This window comes from Sitophilus oryzae, unplaced genomic scaffold (assembly GCF_002938485.1).
Source record: "Sitophilus oryzae breed Bouriz unplaced genomic scaffold, Soryzae_2.0 scaffold_815_pilon_pilon, whole genome shotgun sequence".
Classification (NCBI taxonomy): Eukaryota; Metazoa; Arthropoda; class Insecta; order Coleoptera; family Curculionidae; genus Sitophilus; species Sitophilus oryzae.
In genome coordinates this window covers 4,236,402-4,259,545 of record NW_022147434.1, presented here as the reverse complement: position 1 = coordinate 4,259,545, position 23,144 = coordinate 4,236,402, and the positions used below count along the sequence as shown (strand labels likewise).

The following is a 23,144-nucleotide window of genomic DNA, read 5'->3' as shown; positions in this document are numbered from 1 at the left end:
CGATATTGTACTTATAAGTACCATTGCGATCAAAAAAAAGTAGTACAAGAATTAGTAGTCCCAGATAGAACTCCTGGTCTATAAGGATATTTGAATTATATTGAATTTGGATTTAGCCTACAACACTGTTTTTTTGTTTATCCCTAATGCATCTGCAATGTCCCTTATGGGAACCCATCCCTTAATCGCGTAAATATAATCGATTTTTGCTCTGAAGTTAAGGGCATTTTTTAAAAATTACTTGATACTGACACAAGAATTCTGATGACACTGAGTTATGAGCTATGGTTATCAGTTTGAAAGAAAATATTTCATTATAGACCAGCAGGTTAAATCATATTTTGTTGTACTACTTTTTTTATCGCAATGGGTACATCCTATATTTTATTTTTATTTTAAAGTACCAAAAAATTAAATTTATTGGATAAACTATACAGACCATAATAATTATCTACCATTTTTAGGTTATTTGTTAACCTTATTATTTTTTTATTTGACTTTTGTTTTTATTTGTTTGCCCGATAACATTCAAAATATTTCTGCAATATCTATTAAATTATGTAGATTTTCCTAACATTATGTTTATTCAGTTTAAATTTAATGTGAATATCTGAGCAACATAAAATAATTTTTCAAAACAACATTATTTTCTGTTATCAATGTAACCGTCCCTGACCATACCAAAAATATTTACTGTTTGTTGTTCACTATCGCATTAAAATTGATTGGGTTCATATTCAAATCACAAATGTGTATAGGATTTGTTTCCAAGTACATTTTTTTGAAAAATGCGTTTTAATTTATTAAAAAATTTAGTAAGTACCTTTCTGTAACCATAATATGAAGCTCCAAGTGGTAAAAATGGAGATGCTACCTAACATGACGTCATAAACGTGGGAGACGGTTTGCGTTTGAACCTTTGAATAAGAAGACTAAGGAAGGAGCATATCAAAAATCTTAGGTACACCGCGATGGGCCTCAAATATGGCCGACTTAAAATTCCGGTTTATCAGTGTCGTTCTAATTTTATTTAAAAAATGTAAAACTATGATGTAGGGTAGACGTGGGGTAGACTCAATAATTTGTTGTTTTATGTTACGTTGTGAATAAATGTTGGTAGTTATTAAAATTGTTATAAAAATATATAATTCTAATAAAAATAGATAAGTTATAATAAGTATTTATTAACACAAACATCCGGTACGCTACTGAAGCAGGTAAGTCAAATTAACGTATCTAAATTCTTTGACATCTAATCTTTGACAAGTAATAAATAAAAGCTAAAATGCAAGAAAAATATATAATTTAGTTAATTTAAGTGAATTTCATAAATGATCGGTTTACTACACGTATGTATATTATATAGTCACTTACTAGCGAAAAGTTGTTCCATTATTTCACTCAATTTTTGCCGAGATCTACCGCACGCTACACAACCAACTATTTTAGAATCTTTTTCGATAAATCGTGATAGTGTCACTGTTAATTTAAGTTCTGCCACAATTTCCATCTAGATTTACTACCTTTATACAACTATCAGTAGTAGAATAAATAATAAATAACATAAAATAAGCTCCGTAAAGACTGACAAATCCACAAAATTTCAAATCAAATTCAAATGTGTCAAATGAATCGTCAAACAGAACTGTCAAGGATCCCCACCCTAGAGTGCTTTTATGGCGCTTTTTCCGCCCACCATGCATGAATACATGGATAGCATTATGCTCCTTCCTTAGTCTTCTTATTCAAAGGTTTGAACATATTTATATGAGACCTTCATATAGCGATAGAGGAAGTCTAGAACCACCTGAAATGATTACGCTGACAAATGATTTTAAGGGTCCAACATTTGTTTATATCGAAAATTATCATAGATTTATTAAAATCCAGTTTTTGGACTTATTTATATATACCTAGCGATACCTAAACAACTAATTTAGAAAATTATATATTTTTTTAGTTGATAGAGAGAATGTTGGTCAATGTCATTAAGTTAATTGCATTCCCCTGAAGAACGTGGTCTCGAAGTATGATTAGGTAAACTACATCAATGGAGGCGCTTCTGGATTTTCCATCTCTTCACGTGTTGAACCGAACGGAGGCAAGAATCAACAACAAAATCTCTGGGGAAATGGACGGAAACAGGACACTCAAAGATGAGGGGATTCTATTGGAAGACCTCTGCTCCAAATGAGATCGGACCAAACTTTTCATCATTACCACGAACCATTCGAGATGTAGTAGCAGATGCAAGATACAACCGAAGATACAACATTGCTTCAGGACGTACTAACAAGGTATACAGACGGGTGAAGCATTGCTGACTGAATAGGAGCTGGTGTATTTGAGGAAAGACCAAGGGCAAGCTTATCCTTTTCCTTGTGTAAATACTCAACCGTATTCCAGGCAGAAATTTTCACCATTCTGCAATGGGCGAGAGAAAACAACGGAGAACAGCTTACACAAGAAAGATCAGACAGTTAGGTAGCATTTAAGGCGCTCATGAACCTAAAGGTACCTCGAGACTCGTCTAAGTACGTTTGGATGAGCTTGGAACTATAGGAGAAACGAACAGAAGAGGTAGATGAATATGGCTCCAGAAGAGGTAGATGAATATGGCTCCAGAAGAGAAGAGGAATATGGCTCCAGATTAAACTGAAAACTGTTTTTCAGACTGGAAAGGTAATGACGACGAAGGAAAATATTACAAGGGAATACTGCGCATTCTTACTTCACAAACTGAAAGCAGATAACGTAATAAAGTCATCACATCTGCAAACGACGATAATTTTGTTTCACCAAAACTGTGCATTATCTCACACCTTGCTATGGCAAAAATCCATAAATTGCAGTTTGAACAGCTAGACCATCCTCCGTATTCGCCAGATTTAGCTCCCAGCTGCTTCAGTAAAAGAGACTTTTATATGGATGTATGTTAATTCTAAGTTACTTTTTTCCGAGCTAATATTTAACTAATTTGAATTTAAAATTATAATAATATAATATTTTCTTATATAACCATTTAATTCAAATTTCTTAAAGTTTCGAATTTACACATAGGCGTTAATTCATTCATTTGTGTTGCCGTTTTATTTATTTCTGAAACATAGCCGTCACTTTTCCTTTTTAGTCATGTAGTTCCAGTAAACCAGCCGATGTTAATAAATAACGGTGTTGCAAAAGCGGTTTTTATTGCTTTGACATACATTTTTTTCACGCTAAACAGTATCATTTAGCGGAAGAAACGCACAAACTTTATCTACTGCTTTTAACATTGAGCAAATAATTTTTAGTTTCACATATCGACCAGAACTGTATACAGTTATTGTTTCATTTTCAGTTTGTTCGATAATGTAATATGTACTTATTTAATAGACAGAGATTTGTTTGGCACGGGATTTATTTTAAAGTGTTTTAATACGGAAATATCTGAATATAATACAGCCTGCTACTAAATAGCAATCAATGTTCACTTCCAAAAACACTTAGGGCTCAAATAATTTGTTTTTAGCATCAAAAAAATATTCTAGGCATCTAGGAATACAGATAAAAAGATAATTTTGATATAATCTGTATAAAATATCATAAGGCATTTAAAAAATACCCTTAAATATGTTAAAAATAGACATCAAAATGTGTAATAGATATTTACGTTATAAGTCCGGTAAATCACAAATTTTACAGTATGTCTGATATGTTTATGTCGCTTATGTTTATAATAATCTTAAACTCTTTTTTAATCCGCTTCTCTATGTTTCGGATACTATTGTATTTACTGGTGGACATCAATGTAATATTAGCAATAAAAAGAATTGGAAGAGAGAAACGTTTTCCAGCCGTTTTGAAAGACCATACCATACAGTACTATATTGATGATTCCAAAATCATGCAAGAACAGAGACAGGGGTTAAAAGTAAAAGAGAGTTCACCCTTAATAACGGTCAGTGATACTTCTGACCGAAACATTGTGTAAGCAAAATAAATCAAGACAATGGTAGTCCGAAATTCCTTTAGTTTCGATACTGAATCATTGTCTACCACATTTAAAGGAATAGGATTATTTGGACGGAAAACTAAATACTCCGAACCAATGGGAACCCCAACATCTTAAAATCAGAAATCTACTCTAGCGAAAGATGCGTACAGCTTACGTTAGATAAGAACTATCGTAGACAGGAAATAGCCATCTTATGCAGAGTTAAAAGTGATCAGCTCAGTACCCATCAATTCGAAATTGGTCAAAGAATGTGTTTTTTGTGTGCCTAATTTGTTCAGCTAGAGCTAGAGAAGCTAAACAAATTAGGCAAAGAAAATAAAGTCTTCTATTATGGGTCCCAGCATAATGAAAAAGCAAACGATCTATTGCTAGAAAAGGAGCGAACACTGGAAGAAAACCAGACCTTGCCTACAAGACCAGAAATCGGTGTGTTTTTATATTGATAATAAAATTGTGTTCCTCTGCGAGGCATCTTAATTATTTTTATTCGTTTTAAATTTAAATAGGCTCACTTGACAATAAAAGCAAATTTTCTTATCTTGGAGATAAAAATGCTCGTATCGATGTGTCTTATACAATGAACTTATTCGGCGAGATTATTATATATGTTGAAGCAAGAGAAACATTTATTATTCCATGTCAACAATAGAATCTAGAATTGTAGGCCTAGGTCTTTATCATTAGCGCAAACAATATGCAGTCTCATTTATTTTATAAGCCTCTTCTCGAAATTTGAATGTTAATGATTACATTACGATTTTTTAACAAATTACACTATCATAAATTTGTTTATTTATCGCTAGTAAACATTATTATCTGTTATACAGTTTATGTTTAACCAGTGGTTGAAATTTTTACTATTAGTGTCGTTACATTTCAATCATATTATTTAAAAAATTTTGTATATATTATATTATCTGATTATTCATTAAAGTATATATATATATATATATATATATATATATATATATATATATATATATATATATATATATATATATATATATATATATATATATATATAGAATGAAAAATAGTTTAGATATATTTTATAGAAATATATAATGCAGAATTGTTACCTTCATTTTTTTTAAAGTTCATTATCTATTTAATCGCAAGTGTTTTATCAGGCTAGTAAATTAATAAATTGTGAGTCTAAGTTGATGAAAATATTAAGTGTATTTACATCACTGAATTTTTCAACATCTTTTAAATACTTATCGATGTTACGGCTAAAATGGATACTTGGCTAGTTTTAAAACTAGCTAGCTATTTTGCAAACTAACTAAAAGCGCTGTTATTTTGAAGAAATCCTCCCATTCTTGCCAAATAGCAAGCAGCCAACGGCTAGTTTACAATCTACCTGGTTAGTTTGCAAACTAGACATAATATGTATATTCGTATTAGATAATGTCATAATTTTATATTTTTGTTTTCATATTAACCAGTTATTTTAGTTAATTTGTATAATAAGCATTTATAATTTTGGCTAATATGATAACGTTTTAGTCACCCAAAATAGCAAGATTCTTGGCTAGTTTACGAACTAAAATCCTTGCAATTTAAGAGTAAGATTATGCCTATATATTCTTTATATTGAAGAGCTTACTTGTGTTTCTGTGTTTGTACGCGTATTTATGAGATTTTCTCAAATTAAGGTGGGTTCAAGTAGTAAAATAAAATAAAAAATGAAGAAATTATTACTTCTAATATGGGAGCATTCAAACAGCCAAATAAAATAATAAATATACATTTGCAAATGAGCAATACGTTAAAATTGGAATGGTTTTCAGTTTAGTAGTTGTTTATAATAATTTTAGTATTTGCAGTGTACTTATTTATTCAACGGCAATGTACTTGTCTATTCATATTGAAATTATGCAATAAAATAAATCCAAATCCTGAAAGTAATTTATAGGTTAAAAATAAAAACTCTTATTATTATACCCTCTCACTTATTTTATTTTGTCTGTATAAATACAACTACCATGTTCGATATAACCAACTTATCTCTTATATTATTTTCTACTATTCTCATTTTATCTTATTTTATTTCTTTGACGTATCCATCCTTCCATGTGAATTTGATTTCGAAAAAATCCCAATCCTAACCAGATTTTCTAAATACTTTGCATACTAACCAGTTAAAATATAAACTAGCTGCGGTTGTCTGCTATTTTACAAGAACAGGCGGATTCTTTCAAAATAGCAGCGCTTCTAGTTAGTTTGCAAAATAGCTGGCTAGTTTTAAAACTAGCCAAGTATCCATTTTAGCCGTAACATTTATATTTTTATTAACATTATATTTACCTCAGTAACATATCCATAAGCACATGAGGACTTTTCATTTTATTTAACATAATAATGTAATCTAAAAATTGACGAAAATTTGTCCTAAAGCTCCCACCACACTTAACGTTTTACCTGTCAGTCATGTCTGTTCAGTCAAAACGGATCAAGTAAGACCTTGTATGTAGACTAAAAGATAGTTCGATTTACTTGAACTGAATTAAGTTTGACAACAAAACTGTCGTTTTGCCTACACTCTAGAAAATTGTATTAAGATTTTCGCAATTAGCTTTGCGTATTTACAAATGAAATTTAAACCACAACTACAACATTGTAAGAAAATTCACTAAACACAATGCTATAAATAACTTGATAAAACCTCAGATAAAACTTTTGGTATAATCAATAGCAATATTTGACTTTTTTATAATTATTGCAATCCAATTCAAAACACGCTCGGCTAAATTTAACTCAAAAGCAATTAATAACAAGTTCCCATATGATGCGGACGTTATCTGTAAACGCAGTACATAAAATATTAAGGTAGGTACAACAACAAATCAATATAAAAGGCTGGTTAATGTTACCATGTGTGAATATTGTATGTATTACAAGATAATAAATATTCCACAGTCTATTTTGAATGAGCTATACATGTATTTTTTAAGAATAATTCGGAATGGGTTTGTAACAAATGAACTTTTAATAAATTAATTAATTTATAGCAAATTAAGCATATCCACAAGTCCATGTCCAAGCAATAGTCAATAAAATATTGAAGCACAATTTTTCATACACTTAGATTTGGACAATAATTATTATTCTGTAATATACATAGATATACATTAAACGTTTGCACGAGGTTAAAGACACCTGTGCATAGTACTTTGTCTATATGAAAAACAATACTCAAAAAAATCTAATTGCCTTTTTTATCTTATCGCAATTTTGCGTACTTATAACATGCTGTGTGCTTTTGACTGGTCTATACTGGTACTGGTCGACAACTAAAAATCTCTAAGACACTTTTTTACATATTTTTATATTATAAATTTAAAATAAGACTTATTGATACATAAAATCAAGCATAATTTATTAGTGTTTCTATTTGTACAAACAGTAAGTTATTACACAAATAAAAGTGATAATTGATCATACGTAACAATTTATAAAATTGTATGTGTATTTGTTTTTATAAAAGTAATAAAACAAAGGGATATCAATTTATAATTTTAAATTAAAACGTTCGTTTTGATTAGATATGTAAAGAAAGCTTTAGTCATTATCTATTTACAATACACTGTTGTCATAACTTAGAGTCGATATAGATATTTTCATCAGTACAATTACTCGTGCATTTTGGCTAAAGTCTGTCCAATGAGAGAATACGTGACAGGAACATTTCTTGTCTACCGGTGTTATTAAAAAATGTATTTTCTGTTATTTTTTGGATGTCTGTCAAAATATTCCATTGTTTGTCAAAATATTCCATGTGTTTTTTCGAGATCTGTGGTATAATATTTTTACTATAATTACTCTCTGAATTCTGCTATACATTCAATATTTTATTACTTGTTGCTTTTCTAACAGTAAAAATAGATTCTTTTCGAATTTTTATATGGCACGAAAAACCTTTTTGTGAGTGCAAGTAATATTCAATACAATTTTTTTATTATCTTTACGCTCCCAGATTGTTGAAAGTGGTACTTTATCAGTATTTTTATACAGAACACTATAAAATCCAGTATATCTGTTCAAGTAATAAACCAATTGAATTGAGATTTTCTGACTAGTCAATCATACTATTGCTGGGACTCATGCATAAGTCCTTTAATTAAACACATGAAAAACACTTATTAATTATTAGTATCTCTAATATAAAATAGTCATAAAAAGTTTTTTTGTCATTAGAACTTGTTCTCCTCTACAAAACATCAGGCTTACTTAGTTGTTAAAGACCATCACAAGCATTCTTAATTTAAATGCGAACCTGGATTTTTTTTTGTTGCACTATGGCATTAAGCTCCTCATATCTGCAAAATAGAATTGTGATGTAAGTCATAGAGGAATCACGAATAGAGAAATACATAGGGTATTTCTTTGACCCCAATTTGTATAAAATAGTCCAACCAACATTTCAAACTAAAAAGGTTTGACTATTCCCCATCACATTTAGTGACCAACACGCTCTAGACCTAGACTAAATTTGGTCTTCAGTCTAATAAGTAGTTTTGGTCTTGGTCTTGGAGAATCCAGTCTTAGTCTTGCACTTTTTAAATAGATTTTTGCTAAAGGCACTTTCTACATAGAAAATCTTTATAAATAGTACCGTATGATCGAAAAAAACGGCGTCAAAGACGGCTGGGGAATGACAATCGATGATAATTTTGCCGAGATCAATCTCTACAAATCATTTACTAAAAATTTAAAAAAATAAATAATCTAAATCTGCTTTAAATAATAAATTTATTAAAATCAAAAAATCTATTTTTTTGATTTAAGAAGAACTTGCACCCTTTGCAAACTTTTGCACCCTGCCCAAGAGGGAAAAAATTGTTTTAAGGATTTTTATAAAAATCCTTTATTTATCATTAAAAATCTTGATTTAAAACAAGTAAACTAAGAAAATAAGTAACTGAAGAAACCATAAACTAAAGTAAATTATTTGTTTTCAGCTCCTCAACGACAAGAGCGACGATGACGATATCGAAGCGAAGACGGGCATGAAGAAGCCGAGCGAGCTTCTTCAGCAGCTCCTGAAAAAGGGTACGGACGATGACGACGACAAGAAGAACGACAACGGTCCCCAAGAGGACACGCTTCTGCGCAGTCTCGGCTTCCCGCCTGGATCGCCCGCGGAACGGCGAGGTTCCAAGAGATCCCTGGACGAGAAGGACGACAGGGATGCCAAGAGAGCCAACGACGGTTCGCAGGTAAGTTCAGACAGATTAGATTTTTGTGTGAGCGCTATTGGTCTGTTCCACCGCAACTTTTCATATCTATAGTGTTATTCTTCTAATCTCTAGGTTACATTCTCCAGTCCTATCCTATCCTTTTTAAAAAATATAACAACACAACTTACTAACGGACTGAACCCTCCATATCGCTCTGTCACTGGCATATCATTGCCTAATACAAAGAATCTCACATTTGCCAAGCTGTCGCACTAACATAAAATGTTCTTCTTCTTGTAATAGAACGAGGTTCTGTCAATTCTATCAATTGCCTTCTCGTGGCGTTGATGTTCCGCTGTCATACCAGCGTTTTGGGTGTCTACCAATGGGCGTCTTGTTTCTGGCTTTTGTGTTTTGGCCCACTTGGCAATTCGATCTAGCCCTATCCTATCTACGTGGTCTCTTCAACAGCGTCGCCTTGCTCTTACCCATCTGACAGCGTCCTGTAATTCCAACTCTCGTAGTGTGTCTATGTTGCGTATTCTTATTGTTGGTAATATTTTCATCTCCGTTGTTCTCATTTGTTTCTGATATGTCTACCCTTGTTTCAGCAGCAAAAATCAGTATGGGTCTTATAAATTCACGTTTTACTCTCTGTTTTTCCATATTATGTCACGTAAATACTCTGATATTCTTGAGGATTTTTTAATTTGATTGTCCACTTCTGTCATTACTCTTCTACTACACGATGTTTCTCTCTCTAAATAATCCAAACTCATCTGATTTATAATGCGCTCATTTACTACCATATTAACATAGATTGCATTTTTTTGCAGGAAATTTCATGATTCATTCTTCAGATGCATGTTAAGACTCAGGTGCCGCTAGATTAAATTTATATAGGAAGCGCTGTAGGTCGTCTTTTTTTTAGTAATCAGGATAGCATCTGCTTAACAAAGTACTCTCAGGTAACGGTTGTTCATCTTAAATCCTGTATTAACCTCACACCTTACTTATTATGTTAAAGAGACATGGGCTAACACTGTCTCCCTGACTGATACCAGATAAGACTTTGAGTTCCCTTGTTAAGCCATCTTCTGTTCGTATACTTGTTTTATTATTTATATTGAGCTACCTTAGTAAGTTTGGGTGATACTTGTTGGCACCTTATTGGTTTAATCGACACAAAATGTGTTCTTTCCTTTTTTCTTCAGATTAACAGAATCTGCACAAGGCTTCATCTGTCAATTCCATCAGCTTTAGATACCTATTCAGCTTACGTTCTTGCCCTGCTAGTAGACCCACTACAACAGTTTTTCTGTCTGTGCGTATCAGGTCTCCATAAATTTTGGTAAATATTCTACTATAAATTTTTTCACTTGTGAATCCTGGTGAATTTATCCACCATTCTAGAAATTTGTTGGGACTCCCACTGTTTTGCGGCAAATTTTGCGACTGCTTTTAGTGCCACTTGGCTATTTGTGAAGATGGTAAGAGAGTGCGTTTGTTCCTGCCTTATTATTTCTTCTACACAATAATTGAATGACCAGTATATCAGCCTGGAAAATTGTGACATCTTGGATATGCTTACGGTGAAGCTTTTCCTTATTTCGGCCTTACCAATCCAGCTTCTACACATTCCGACGTTGTTGAGTCATTTGTATAAAAGGTTGCCTCAGCTTGAATTAAAGAAAAATTAGTCGAACCAGACTACAGTAAAATGCACTTGTAACGTAGGTACATGTTTATGATGATTGTTCTCCCTAAGAAAAAAAGCAGGCCACCCACTAGAGGGCATATTGGGCAACATAGTTGCGAAGCATGTTGCTCAACATACTGCCTAGTGAGTGGGCGCTTGACTATGTAAATACGAATTTGAATTCAGAAAAATTAAATCTCACTGTAGTAGACGCTTTTGTTGAAATGAAGAATGATCTTGCTTAATCCAATATATCTACAGATGAAATTGTTGAACAGTTGGGACAAAGTGAACATCTAGATAATGCTAAACATAAAGAAGAACGTTTGATAATGAGATTGGAGGACTAAACAAATGTAAATTATTTTTTTAAAAATTAGAAACAATATAATATCGTATTTTGATAGGTTTATTAGAAATATATACCGTGTAGTACAATTCCGACCTGAACATTGAAAATCCTATGTAAATTTTAAAAACGATAAATGAGCAATAACTATAATTATGCGGCTATGGGTAATTAAATGCAAGAATAACTTTTTTGTTCACCACCCCCGAAAAAAAAACGGCGTCAGCGATGGCAATGAAATGAAGATCGCTGTCATTTTATAAGTAAAATTATATAGGGAACGTCATCGATCGTCTTTTCCAAGTCAACTGGATGCCGTTTTTTTTATCGATACTGCTTTATTTTTCTTGATAAAATAATGAATACTTACTTATTAAACTATTGTGGGTAAATTTAAGTAAAGTGTTATAAATCTAAATAATAATGTCCATAAACCAATGTCGATGTTGAAAATAGTTACTACAGTAAATTCAACCCCAAGATGCACCAAACGTAAACAGAGACATGAGGCAAGCACGTGAACAGGAACGCTGTATTAATATAACCAGGACCGCACTAAGGTCGGATATTTCAAATCATAAAATTGTTATGTATATTTTTATGATTTTTTAATATTGTTTATATTTTATGATGGACATTTATATTATATAAATAGGTAATTATTGGGAAAACTGGAAATCGTCCTATTTTCACCAAAATTGGTATACACCCTTTTTTGAGGTCGTAGATTACGAATCTGATCAAACCTAACCAACCAGAGGTCTCTTACTGTTTTTCAGAAAAATGGAAAATAATTTCAACATTGAATTTTTCTTTATTTCAGCCCTATAAAGTAATAATTTCACTATATTTTTATTATATAGGTCTCGTCTCCATAAATAAGTACAATGTAGTTCCCTTTTCTCCGTGCGGCGACCACACATTTTAAAGCCTAAACAAACAAATTTCAACATGCCCCTCGCTTCCCTGCTCCCTTACCTCATTACATGCCCTTGCATCATTTCTTATTCAGTCTTTTTTTGTGTGCGGTACGACCCACATCGAATATCGCGTAAAAGATATCGATCGGCTCTCGCCCGTAGAGCGGAGTGTTTTAGATTATCTTAAACGGATGGATAAGCGATTAAAGTTATTAGAAAATAAAAACATGCGTAAAAAGAAAAAGATTAGTGACAAGTTTGGAAGAGGAAAGTGTAACAAGTTTTGAGAGGCAGGCGAATAGTAGTGATTATTCGCAAGATTCTGAGGACGAGATTAGAAGCAGTGTTTGAGATGTTAGAAATAAAGGTAAATAAACATATAACATATACATATACAATACCTGAATAGTAGGGGGGAAATTTCTTCTAAGCTTGGGTATATAGGTATTGTGGGTGAATACCTTAGTGAATGCTTATATTATCTAGATTTTTCCACTTATGCTTATATTACACTAATATGGCAGAGTACGTTGGTGGTTACTCTAGCTTGGTTTATAGGACATTAAATTTATTCACGTTAATTGTAGCGGAGTACAGTGGTGGTTACTCTAGCTTGATGTGTAGGTATTGTTGGTGAATACCTCAGTGAATGCTTATATTACCTAGTTTTTTTCCCACTTATTACATTAATACAGCAGAGTACGTTGGTGGTTACTCTAGCTTGGCATATATGAATTATTGATGAATACTTATCGCATGGCTGTCTTATTATACTAATATGGCAGATTACGTTGGTGGTTACTCTAGCTTGGTTTATAGGACATTAAATTTATTCACGTTAATTGTAGCGGAGTACAGTGGTGGTTACTCTAGCTTGGTGGGTAGGTATTGTTGGTGAATACCTCAGTGAATGCTTATATTATCTAGTTTTTCCCACTTTTACAGTAATACAGCAGAGTACGTTGGTGGTTACTCTAGCTTGGTTTATAGGACATTAAATTTATTCACGTTAATTGTAGCGGAGTACAGTGGTGGTTACTCTAGCTTGGTGGGTATGTATTGTTGGTGAATACCTCAGTGAATGCTTATATTATCTAGTTTTTCCCACTTTTACAGTAATACAGCAGAGTACGTTGGTGGTTACTCTAGCTTGGTATATATGTATTATTGGTGAATATTTATCGCATGGCTGTCTTACTACAATAATATGGCAGAGTACGTTGGTGGTTACTCTAGCTTGGTTTATAGGACATTAAATTTATTCAAGTTAATTGTAGCGGAGTACAGTGGTGGTTACTCTAGCTTGGTGTGTAGGTATTGTTGGCGAATACCTCAGTGAATGCTTATATTACCTAGTTTTTCCCACTTATTACATTAATACAGCAGAGTACGTTGGTGGTTACTCTAGCTTGGTATATATGTATTATTGGTGAATACTTATCGCATGGCTGTCTTGCTTTTATTTTCAAAGTTGGTAGTCCCATAAGGGCACGTTGGTGGTTGCCCTTATGGAGTGACGTTTTGCTAAGCTAGCTGTATAAGATTTATAAACTCCTTAAGCATGAGTTAGCCCCAATATGTGTTTACATATCATGATATTTTCTTATAGGTGAAAGCGCTAGTACACTTATTAAAAAAGGTATTGAAAGAGCCTACCTAAACCTTTGTAGGAAGGTTTATTAGCGGTTTTAGGAGATAAGGTAGACGGGAAAAATACCACGACACCACCGATTCAACCGGAAATTGCAGAAAGATGGATACACATTGCAAAAACCGGCCTTGAAGAACCCGTTCTTAACCTATTAATGGAGAAGTACCCCTCTCCAGAGAACGCCACCACCATAGTTAAATTTAATGCGGAAACAGGCCATACATGATAATGTGGAGTGCAGAGATGAAATTGGCTAAAATTCAATCAAGATTAGCAGCCAGTTTGTCGGCTATAGGCCAAGTAATGGCAAAAATTTTAGAGGAAAAAGGAGGGGGGGGAGAAAGGAATATAAAGCATTATATAGAGACCCTAAACGACACAGAACGTCTTATAACTGGTGTTATCCATTCCGAGTCAATATCGAGGAGGGAACTAGTGTCGTTCGATTTAAATAAAAATTGGAAAACCACTCTAACGGAATCCCCTTTGGATACCTGGTTGTTTGGTGAGGATTTGGAAGGAAGATTAAAGGCGGCCAAAGAGTTGTCCGCCTTTAACTGTCATCCAGTCAGTTAAAGACTGTCAGAAGTACTCCAGGAAGAATCGTATCAAATGCAGCCAGATCTCGGTCCACGCCGCATTTAAACTTCAAAAGTCTGCCTCAACATCAGCAGGGAGGGAAACGGGACAGACTCAATGTTCGAGAAACTTCCTACAACCGCCCACGTCAAAGGCGGACCTGGAACCGAATACAACACTTCGGCGTAAGGTCGCGTTCTCAGGGAAGATGTATAGGGATAATAGATGTATTATGGCATGGTTGCAAGGTTTTAAAATTCCGTTTGTGACGAGACCATCACATAACATAATCTCAGGTAGACATAAATGGTCGGTGCAACAACATAAGACAATTGAGGGCAACGTTCGGAGATTGCTTAGTATAGGGGCTATTTCTAAGGCACAGCCATGTAAAAATCAGTTTATTACAGAGATATTCACGTTTCAGTTGTTTATTTAGATGATTTTTAATTACTAGGAGATTCTTATGATGCATGTTTAGCAAATGTATTAGAAACAATTGGACTACTCGAATATGGGGTTTATTGTAAACTATAAAAAGAGTATTATCTCCACAAAAAATTGTGACGTTTTTGGGGTTTAAATTAAACTCTATGGATATGACTATTTCTGTTCAAGAGGAAAAAATCACAAAAATAATTTTGCATTTAAAAAAGTTTTTAAGATGGAAGAAATGCACTACAAGGGAGTTTGTAAGGCTAACAGGGAAGTTGATATCCATATGTCCAGCCATAAGTACGGTTATTTATATACCAAATTGTTTCGAGAGAGAAAAAAATTTAGCGTTAAAGAGTAATAAAGGAAATTATAACGGAACTATGAAAATTTCTAAGAAGTTATGTGTTGATACCGATTGGTGGATTCGAAACATACCTATTAGCAAAAACTTATTATCATATAGTAAATACTCTATGGAAATATTCTCTGACGCATCAGATATTGGATGGGGTGTTTGTTGCAATAACATAAGTTCTCAAGGTCTCTGGCCTACCTACGAATGAGAAGAACACATAAATTTTAGGGAGTTACAAGCTGTTTATTTTGGCTTGAAAGGCTTTGCTAATGACTTATCTAACGTTTCTAGCTTGTGCAAGGTAGACAGTGTTGTCTACCCTATATGCCAGTGCAGTAGTGTTACTGCACTGGCATATACCTATATTACATAGAACATAATGTGTTCAATTTCCAAGTTAAACAATATCCCTCGAATAATTTGGCAATGGTGTGAGGAAAGGAGATTATTTATCGTAGCCTCTTATATTAGATCTCAAGAGAATAAGGAAGCTGACAGGGCTTCCAGGGAATTTAAGGTCGAGACAGAATGGAGTTTAGCGAGCTGGGCATTTGGGAAATTGGTCACTATAAGTGGGGTTTACCGGAAATAGATTTGTTTGCTACGCATATAAATGCTAAATGCAAGAAATACATATCGTGGCACAGGGACCCAGATATGTACGCCATTGATGCCTTTACAACAAACTGGGAAACATTTTATTTTTTGCTTTCCCTCCATTTTCAATGGTCCCAAAGGCTCTGCAAAAAGAAAAAAAATTATTTCTGATCAGGCAGAAGGTATAATGGTTGTACCCAACTGGGTTTCGCAACCTTGGTATTCGGTTTTAAGGGCGATGTTAATAGATGAGCCGATTATTTTTTTAAATTAATAAATATTTACTTCTTTTAGCGGATCTCCCCACCCGTTAGCCAACATCTTTCTCTGACGGGAGGTCCGGCTATCAGGCAAGCCTTGCTCTTAGGGAATGTTCCAGAAGAAGCGCTGGAAATTTGCATGTCTTCAATAACAAGTAACACCTTAAAACAGTCTAACTCAGGGCTTAAATAATGGTGGGAATTTTGTAGCGTTAAGAACTTAGATCCCTTCTCGGTTTCGGGTTCCAACGTTCTAATATTTTGACTCAACTCTTTAACGAAGGCGCATCTTTTAGCTCATTAAGTTCTTATAGAGCAGCCATAGCACAGATAGCGGGCCCAGACCTCTTACAAGATTTTCGTATGCAAAGGTTTTTTAAGGGAATATATATGTTGAGACCTAATAAGCCCAAGTCCGAAAATACCTGGGATCCTACGTACGTAGTACTTAATTATTTAAAAATAAAAAATAATTATGAGTTAACCTTGGAGGGGCTTACGCATAAATTAGTGACATTACTGGCCTTAGCATCGGGTCAACGTTTACAAACACTATCGCTTATTGATATAAGGGAAATTTTTCGGAAGTTAGGGGAAATACATATAAAAATTAGCGCAAGATTAAAAACATTCGGTAGAAATAAGCCGCAACCCTTTTTACGCTTACCTTATTTCAAGAAAGACGCTAATTTATGCGTAGCTAGCACGTTAGTAGAGTATCTAAAACGAACAGAGAGCATTAGAGGAAGTATAACTTCTGTTTTCGTAACAATCAAGAAACCGCATAAGAAAACATCCACTCAAACCTTGGGGAGCTGGATTAAAATTGTCCTAAATAAGAGTAGGATTGATACGGATCATTTTACCGCTCATAGTACACGGCATGCTGTAACTTCAGCAGCTGCCAGGAAAGGGTTAAATTTTGATACCATCAGACTCGCTGCTGGTTGGTCTAAAAATTCTAGAATGTCGCTACTGTTTACAATAAATCCTTGATGGATAATGAGAATAGTTTTGCTGAGAAATTAATCTTTATATATTTTCAATATAGAAATGGGAGAAAAGATTATGTTGTTGTTATTACTTTAAAATCTACATTGTACTTATTTATGGAGACGAGACCTATATAATCATTAAGATTAAACGAACTTACCTGAAGTGAAGTTCAATCTTGATTATATGAAGGTCTCGTCGAAATAAATAAGTTCCTCCCACCCTCAACCTCAATTTACAACAACATAATAAGTATCTTTAAAATTGACTAAATAAGAAATGATGCAAGGGCATGTAATGAGGTAAGGGAGCAGGGAAGCGAGGGGCATGTTGAAATTTGTTTGTTTAGGCTTTAAAATGTGTGGTCGCCGCACGGAGAAAAGGGAACTACATTGTACTTATTTATTTCGACGAGACCTTCATATAATCAAGATTGAACTTCACTTCAGGTAAGTTCGTTTAATCTTGTGATTATATCATAGTTTATCTAAAAGCCACACTTGATTGAGGATTGAAAAATGTCCAAAATTTTACTGAAAAACACTTTTCTTAACAAAATAACTAAGAAAATTGAGACCAGATGGAAGTTTGACATTTCATATATTCTTCTTTCTCTCTCCTATGTAATGAGAGAGACAAATATTTCAATTTTTTCGGGTGATTTTAAATAAATTACCTATTATGAGATTTGACAATAGTTAAATATACCTATATCCACAAAGTTACGCGGAAGAATTTTAATTACATTGCTTTCACCTTCTATGCTTAGGGGGTTGATATTTTTATGCTATATTATATTAAAAAAGATTAAACCCCTTCGCAAAGAAGTTATATAAATAATATTTATAAGCACGAAGTTGCATGAAAGAGTTTTGATTGCATTGATTTTTCAACTTTTGTGGAGGGTTTAATCTTTTTTATATAATATAACAAAAAGATTAACACCCTCCGCATAGAAGTTGTGGCAAACCAAACAAAATGACCTAACCAAACCAAACAAAATCTTTTTCGTGCCACTTCGTGGTTATAAATAGTCAGATTTCGTTAGTAAAATAGCAGATATGGGAGGGAGCCGTTCCTCAGGCAACCGCCTTTCGTAATCCCAGAATGAGCGAAAAAACACACTAAATTTACGTTCAGCATTGGCGACGTTGCTTTAAATGCCAGAAACACATAACCCAACATTTTTAGATTGTTTACAAATTTATTTTAGCAAATTTTCCTCTATTATGCATAGAATTGGTTAAAAAAAGTAACAGAAAATAGCAAAAACCTTATTGTTTATTGAATACCTAACAAAATATGTGCGAGAAAACCTTAAAAATATCAGAAATTAAGTAAAATTCTATGTTGAAACTATTTTCCGTTTTTCTGAAAAACGGTAAGAGACCGCCAGGAAAAATGTTCAGATTCGTAATCTACGATCTCAAAATAGGTGTATACCAATTTTGGTGAAAATCGGACGCGATTTCCAGTTTTTCAATAATTACCTTTTAATTATTATCAAACTACATATATAATTAGATGTAGAAATAAAGTGATGGGAAGGGGACGGGAATATTAAAATATTACGTTACTCTTTGGCACGACCGATTTCAACAAATTTGGTGTTTTTAAAAGGGCTTAATTTGTCCTTTAAAATAATTATCTTTTATTTGGTACTACTGATTTTTTTATTTCCATTATTGACAGCAATATCTGAATATCGGTATAAATAGGTATCTGTTTCTAAAATACTATTTGTAAAAAATGCAGTGATGTAAACGTTTTTACATCATTTAAAAGACCAATTGCATTATAACATAATTTAATACATTTTAGTTGACAAAAAAAGCACTTAGTTTTAACTAATTTTATATAAAATATATAACTTTTGACTTTTTGTAGTAGGTACGTGTGTACTAAATTGTAAAAATATTTTATGCAAACATAAATAATTATTTCTCTATTTGTAACTTGTAACTTGTACGAAGTGATCAACAATTATTATTGAAATAGTTGACCGTTCTGATTTTACTCGCTTGGTTGGGTATAAATTTAAAAAGCATTTTTATTTTATCAAAGAGTATTCCTTAACGCGCTATGCAAGCCGACCCTGTAAAAAATCTCAACCGCCTACCTCAACGGCTCTATGGCTGGCCGGCCAATCAGGGTAGATTTCGCCGCTGGCTCTCGCCTGACACGTGCTGATCACGCACTGTGCATTTGTTTATATTGGTGCATTTTGAATTTGAATACAGTTTAGCTGTCACTAGAAAATTGCCATGGCGACACCAGTCATTTTATTGAAAAATCGCTTTTTATTTAAAATCTGAGCTAGATAGGTATAGGAAACCCTAATATAGTTTGAAAGGGCACTTAAATCTGCTTCTATTTATTTAAAAAAAAATACAGGCCGTTGCATTTGAAATAAAGTTTTTATGTAAAACAAGTATTTAAAATAGATCAGCAATTTTTGGTACTCCTGTATAAATTTAAGGAAGCAATAAAATTTTTTAGTAAAGTTTATTTCTGTACCTTTAAACTCAGCACAAAAATTAATTCTGAAAACTAATGTACAGGCTGTTTATAATTTATTCTATTGTAGCATGCATATTTACATATCTTTAAATATCTCAAAATCCAAAGATTTTAAACGTATTTAATATTTATAATAAATAATTTTTCTTTGGTCCAAGAATCCAAAAATGAAATAAAATACCGGGTGTTCCATAAGAAAAAATATAACTTTGGTATGGATCTTGGTTCTGAAACACCCTGTATATTTCAAAATAATTTTAAATTGTGCACATTGCCTCCTCACATATACCCATAAAATATTTTGTAGATTTTTATGCCGAGTATCATTTCGGAGGTTTTGGTAGATCTGAATTGGTATTAGTGTTTGCTTGACCGGGATCGGATCATGTTTTGGGTTGGGTTGATCAATTTGGTAATAGTTATTTTAAATTCTTTAAGAATTTGCTTTATTTTAATTTTAAGTTCTTTAAAAATTCATATACAAGTTTCTTATAAAGAAAATGGGAAACATTTGTTCGTAATGTACGAAATTTAACTGCGATTTTCTGTGTTTAGGTCTGTGATGATTGTTTAAAGAATTAATAATACAGTGAAAATATAATACCTTTTACCAATATATAATATTTTTTACCAAATTTTAAAGTCCGATGAAGAACATTATAACAACGATTTACTGTGTTTATTACAGGTATCCTCATCTGGTTCATCATCTTCGAGCGAACTGTGCAAGAGAAACAAGATGCTCGCTTCGCTATTGGCCAAACAGACGCCAGCTCCCCCTTCTATACCGCCCATTCCTCAAAGTGTGATCTCCGCTACGCCTCAGGACAAACTGCCTACTGTTTACACCGATTCTTCCAAACTGAGAGGAAACTCTATTGCCTCTAATAATAACATAAGACCTAACAACGCCAGCCGTCTTGTCGGACGACCTCCAACAAACTACCTCAATAACAATGTTCAAAGACCTTCAGGCCAGCTTTCTGGTAAGTACCTTTTAAACATGTAGTAAGTACATCTTATATTAAATACTGAAATTATTATTCTTTTACTTATAGTGGAGTGCTTTAAGCCATTAAGATACAAACCTCGGGATTCATTTACTGTGAACGAATTTTTATAAAACTTTTTGCATTGTATTGTTAATAAGATATATTACACAGTTTACCCATTTAAATTCGTTGCTTTCAGTTTAGTATTTAAATAAACACACATATACAAGATGGCTCCGTATTCCGGAAAAGCTCTGTATCAGGATTCCTATTTGAGATTTTCACTCCAAACATTTTCCAAAATATATGTTTAATGGTAGTTCACATTTCAAAAATATTTTTATAGATATACAGGGTGAGTCAAATATATCTCATTTATTTATTCGAGTTCAGTGAATTTGCTATAAAATTCTGGTTCCGAAAATACCTTAATACCATAGAGTATACTAAATGGTCTTTGAATTATGACCGCATCCATGAGGACGTCAATCTAAACGTCCAGAAACCTTCGTATGAGAACTTCTAGTCGAGACGATCGACTTATTGTAAGTTTATCGCTAAGAAACCGCCGTTTGCCAGCTTTTCAAATTGATAATAAATTGCACTTAAAGACCATACATATTAACTAACGAACTATGTACAATAAGAAGATTAAATGAAGCAAATATTATGTCAAAAAGGCCTGCTTCGGGACCAGAACTTACTAGATGTGTTGACTAGGAGACTAGGCCCAAAAGCAAAGGTATGGTCTTAATGTAAAAATTACGAAAAAATGTTAGTGCCTTCTTTAAAAGCGAATATTTCCAACAAGAATAAAGCTAATGAGATGAACCAAAAAATAAATTATCGGGAAAGGATGTATCTAGATGATAAAATGATTTTTAAATTTTTTGCTGTTTTAACATATTTTACAGGGTGTTTCAAACTTCCATTGAAATAAAATATATTAACCTTTAAAATACAAGTTTTAAGGTGCCCATTTTTTGTGCCGGTGAATGTATTTCAAAAACTATACATTTTAGTCATATACTTTTCTAATGAAACAAAACTTTATTTTTTTACTAGAATCCAATAATTAATTAATATATAGGGTTTTTCGTTACAAAAAACATAACTTTGATGTGTAATTTTTTTGGGGACACCCTGTAGAACTCTACATAATTTTAGAAAATGCTTTAAATTGACTTACATAAGCTCACAAAATTTCACTTCAATACAAACTTTTGTTCTCCTTGCAAAAACCGCGTCGTATATGACGCGCCACCCTGTATAATTCGATTTCAATCAAAATTTCAATGATTAGAATATAAGCAGAATAGGCATAGCTTATGCACTCGCTTATGCATTAGATTTATTTATTTCAATAAATTTACTTAGAAAAAGAATTAAAAAAATCAAAATATTAAGAAGGAAATAATTAAGAAGCAACGAAAAAAATGGGTAAACATTTTAGTATTTTATCTATAAAACACAATACAGAAGGTTCCACATTAATACATTCACAGTAATTGAATTCCGAGGTAAAAGTCCCTGAGCACTCCACTATTATAATTTTATTGGAATCACTATTTTTTGACAATTATCTAAAATAAAATATCGCTAGTGAAAATATATTATATCTTAGGCATGTATACTAACCAAGCTACTTCAACTTCGGATAACAACAACTGGGTTGATAACAATAACCTTCAAGCGAACATCTTCGATCCTGACTTGTCCGAACTTTTGGATCAAGTAATCGACATCGTTCCCGAAGATTTGGAAGTCAACGAAGCCCAGCAGCCGAATAATTTCCTCAGCGAAACGGCCGCCATTAATATAATCGAAAACTCGTTGAGACAGTACGAATCCGCTGTGAAAAGTCCAACATCTCCCAATATTTCACTTCCTGCTAGACCGCCAGCCTATCCTGCAAATGTAAGTGAACTTATAAGAAATTTAATGTTAACGATTAAACATTTTACATAAAGTTGATATTTTTGTTTAATATTTTAGGTATCTTCGCAGAATAATTTGGGATATCCACCGCCACCCAATTATCCACAGAATAAATACCAAAGGCCAATAAACGTGCGCTCTGGGGCTGGACCACCTTATGGTACTGCGAATATCACCAGCGCGCATTCACTTTTAATTGCGCAACAAAGAAGATTGCAGTTGCAAGACAAGCAACGGCTTTTACAGCAACAGGTAATATTATACACATCAAAAAATTCTTTCAATATTAGATTTACCGCCTTGTATTTGGGCAAGAGTGAATTTCACATTGAAGACCCTTCAACCTAATTGTGACTGAATTACACAAAATTAAAGAAGTCTTTATATATAGACTTTTATCATTTAACCCCTTTATCATATAAGCTTCATTCAGAACCTCGAAATTAGTGGAATAAATTAGCGGTTTCAATTAGTGTAGAAGTTGGTTCCTTTAATTTCAGTGCAAGCATTCAAAACGTCAAAATTAGTGGTAATAATTTTAAGTTAGTTGAAAAATTTAAGTCTCGTTCAGAATCTCGAAATTAGTGGAATAAATTAGTGGTTTCAATTACACTTTATACTTAAAAATTTACGATAATTTATATTGTCACCATTTTAAAAGTAAAATTAAAAT

The 23,144-nt window shown here is 32.9% G+C and overlaps 1 protein-coding gene across 9 annotated transcripts in view; it reads left to right on the top strand.

The window, feature by feature from the left end:
* The window catches only part of LOC115889476 (nuclear receptor coactivator 2), a 311,795-nt gene that overhangs the window by 264,897 nt on the left and 23,754 nt on the right, over nt 1-23,144 (top strand). For all 9 annotated transcript variants that reach the window (XM_030909476.1, XM_030909482.1, XM_030909480.1 and 6 more), the window contains 4 exons: nt 8,962-9,219; nt 20,230-20,527; nt 22,158-22,450; nt 22,529-22,723. In XM_030909476.1, the coding sequence (XP_030765336.1) occupies nt 8,962-9,219; nt 20,230-20,527; nt 22,158-22,450; nt 22,529-22,723 (1,044 nt within the window). The remainder of the gene's footprint in view (nt 1-8,961; nt 9,220-20,229; nt 20,528-22,157; nt 22,451-22,528; nt 22,724-23,144) is intronic.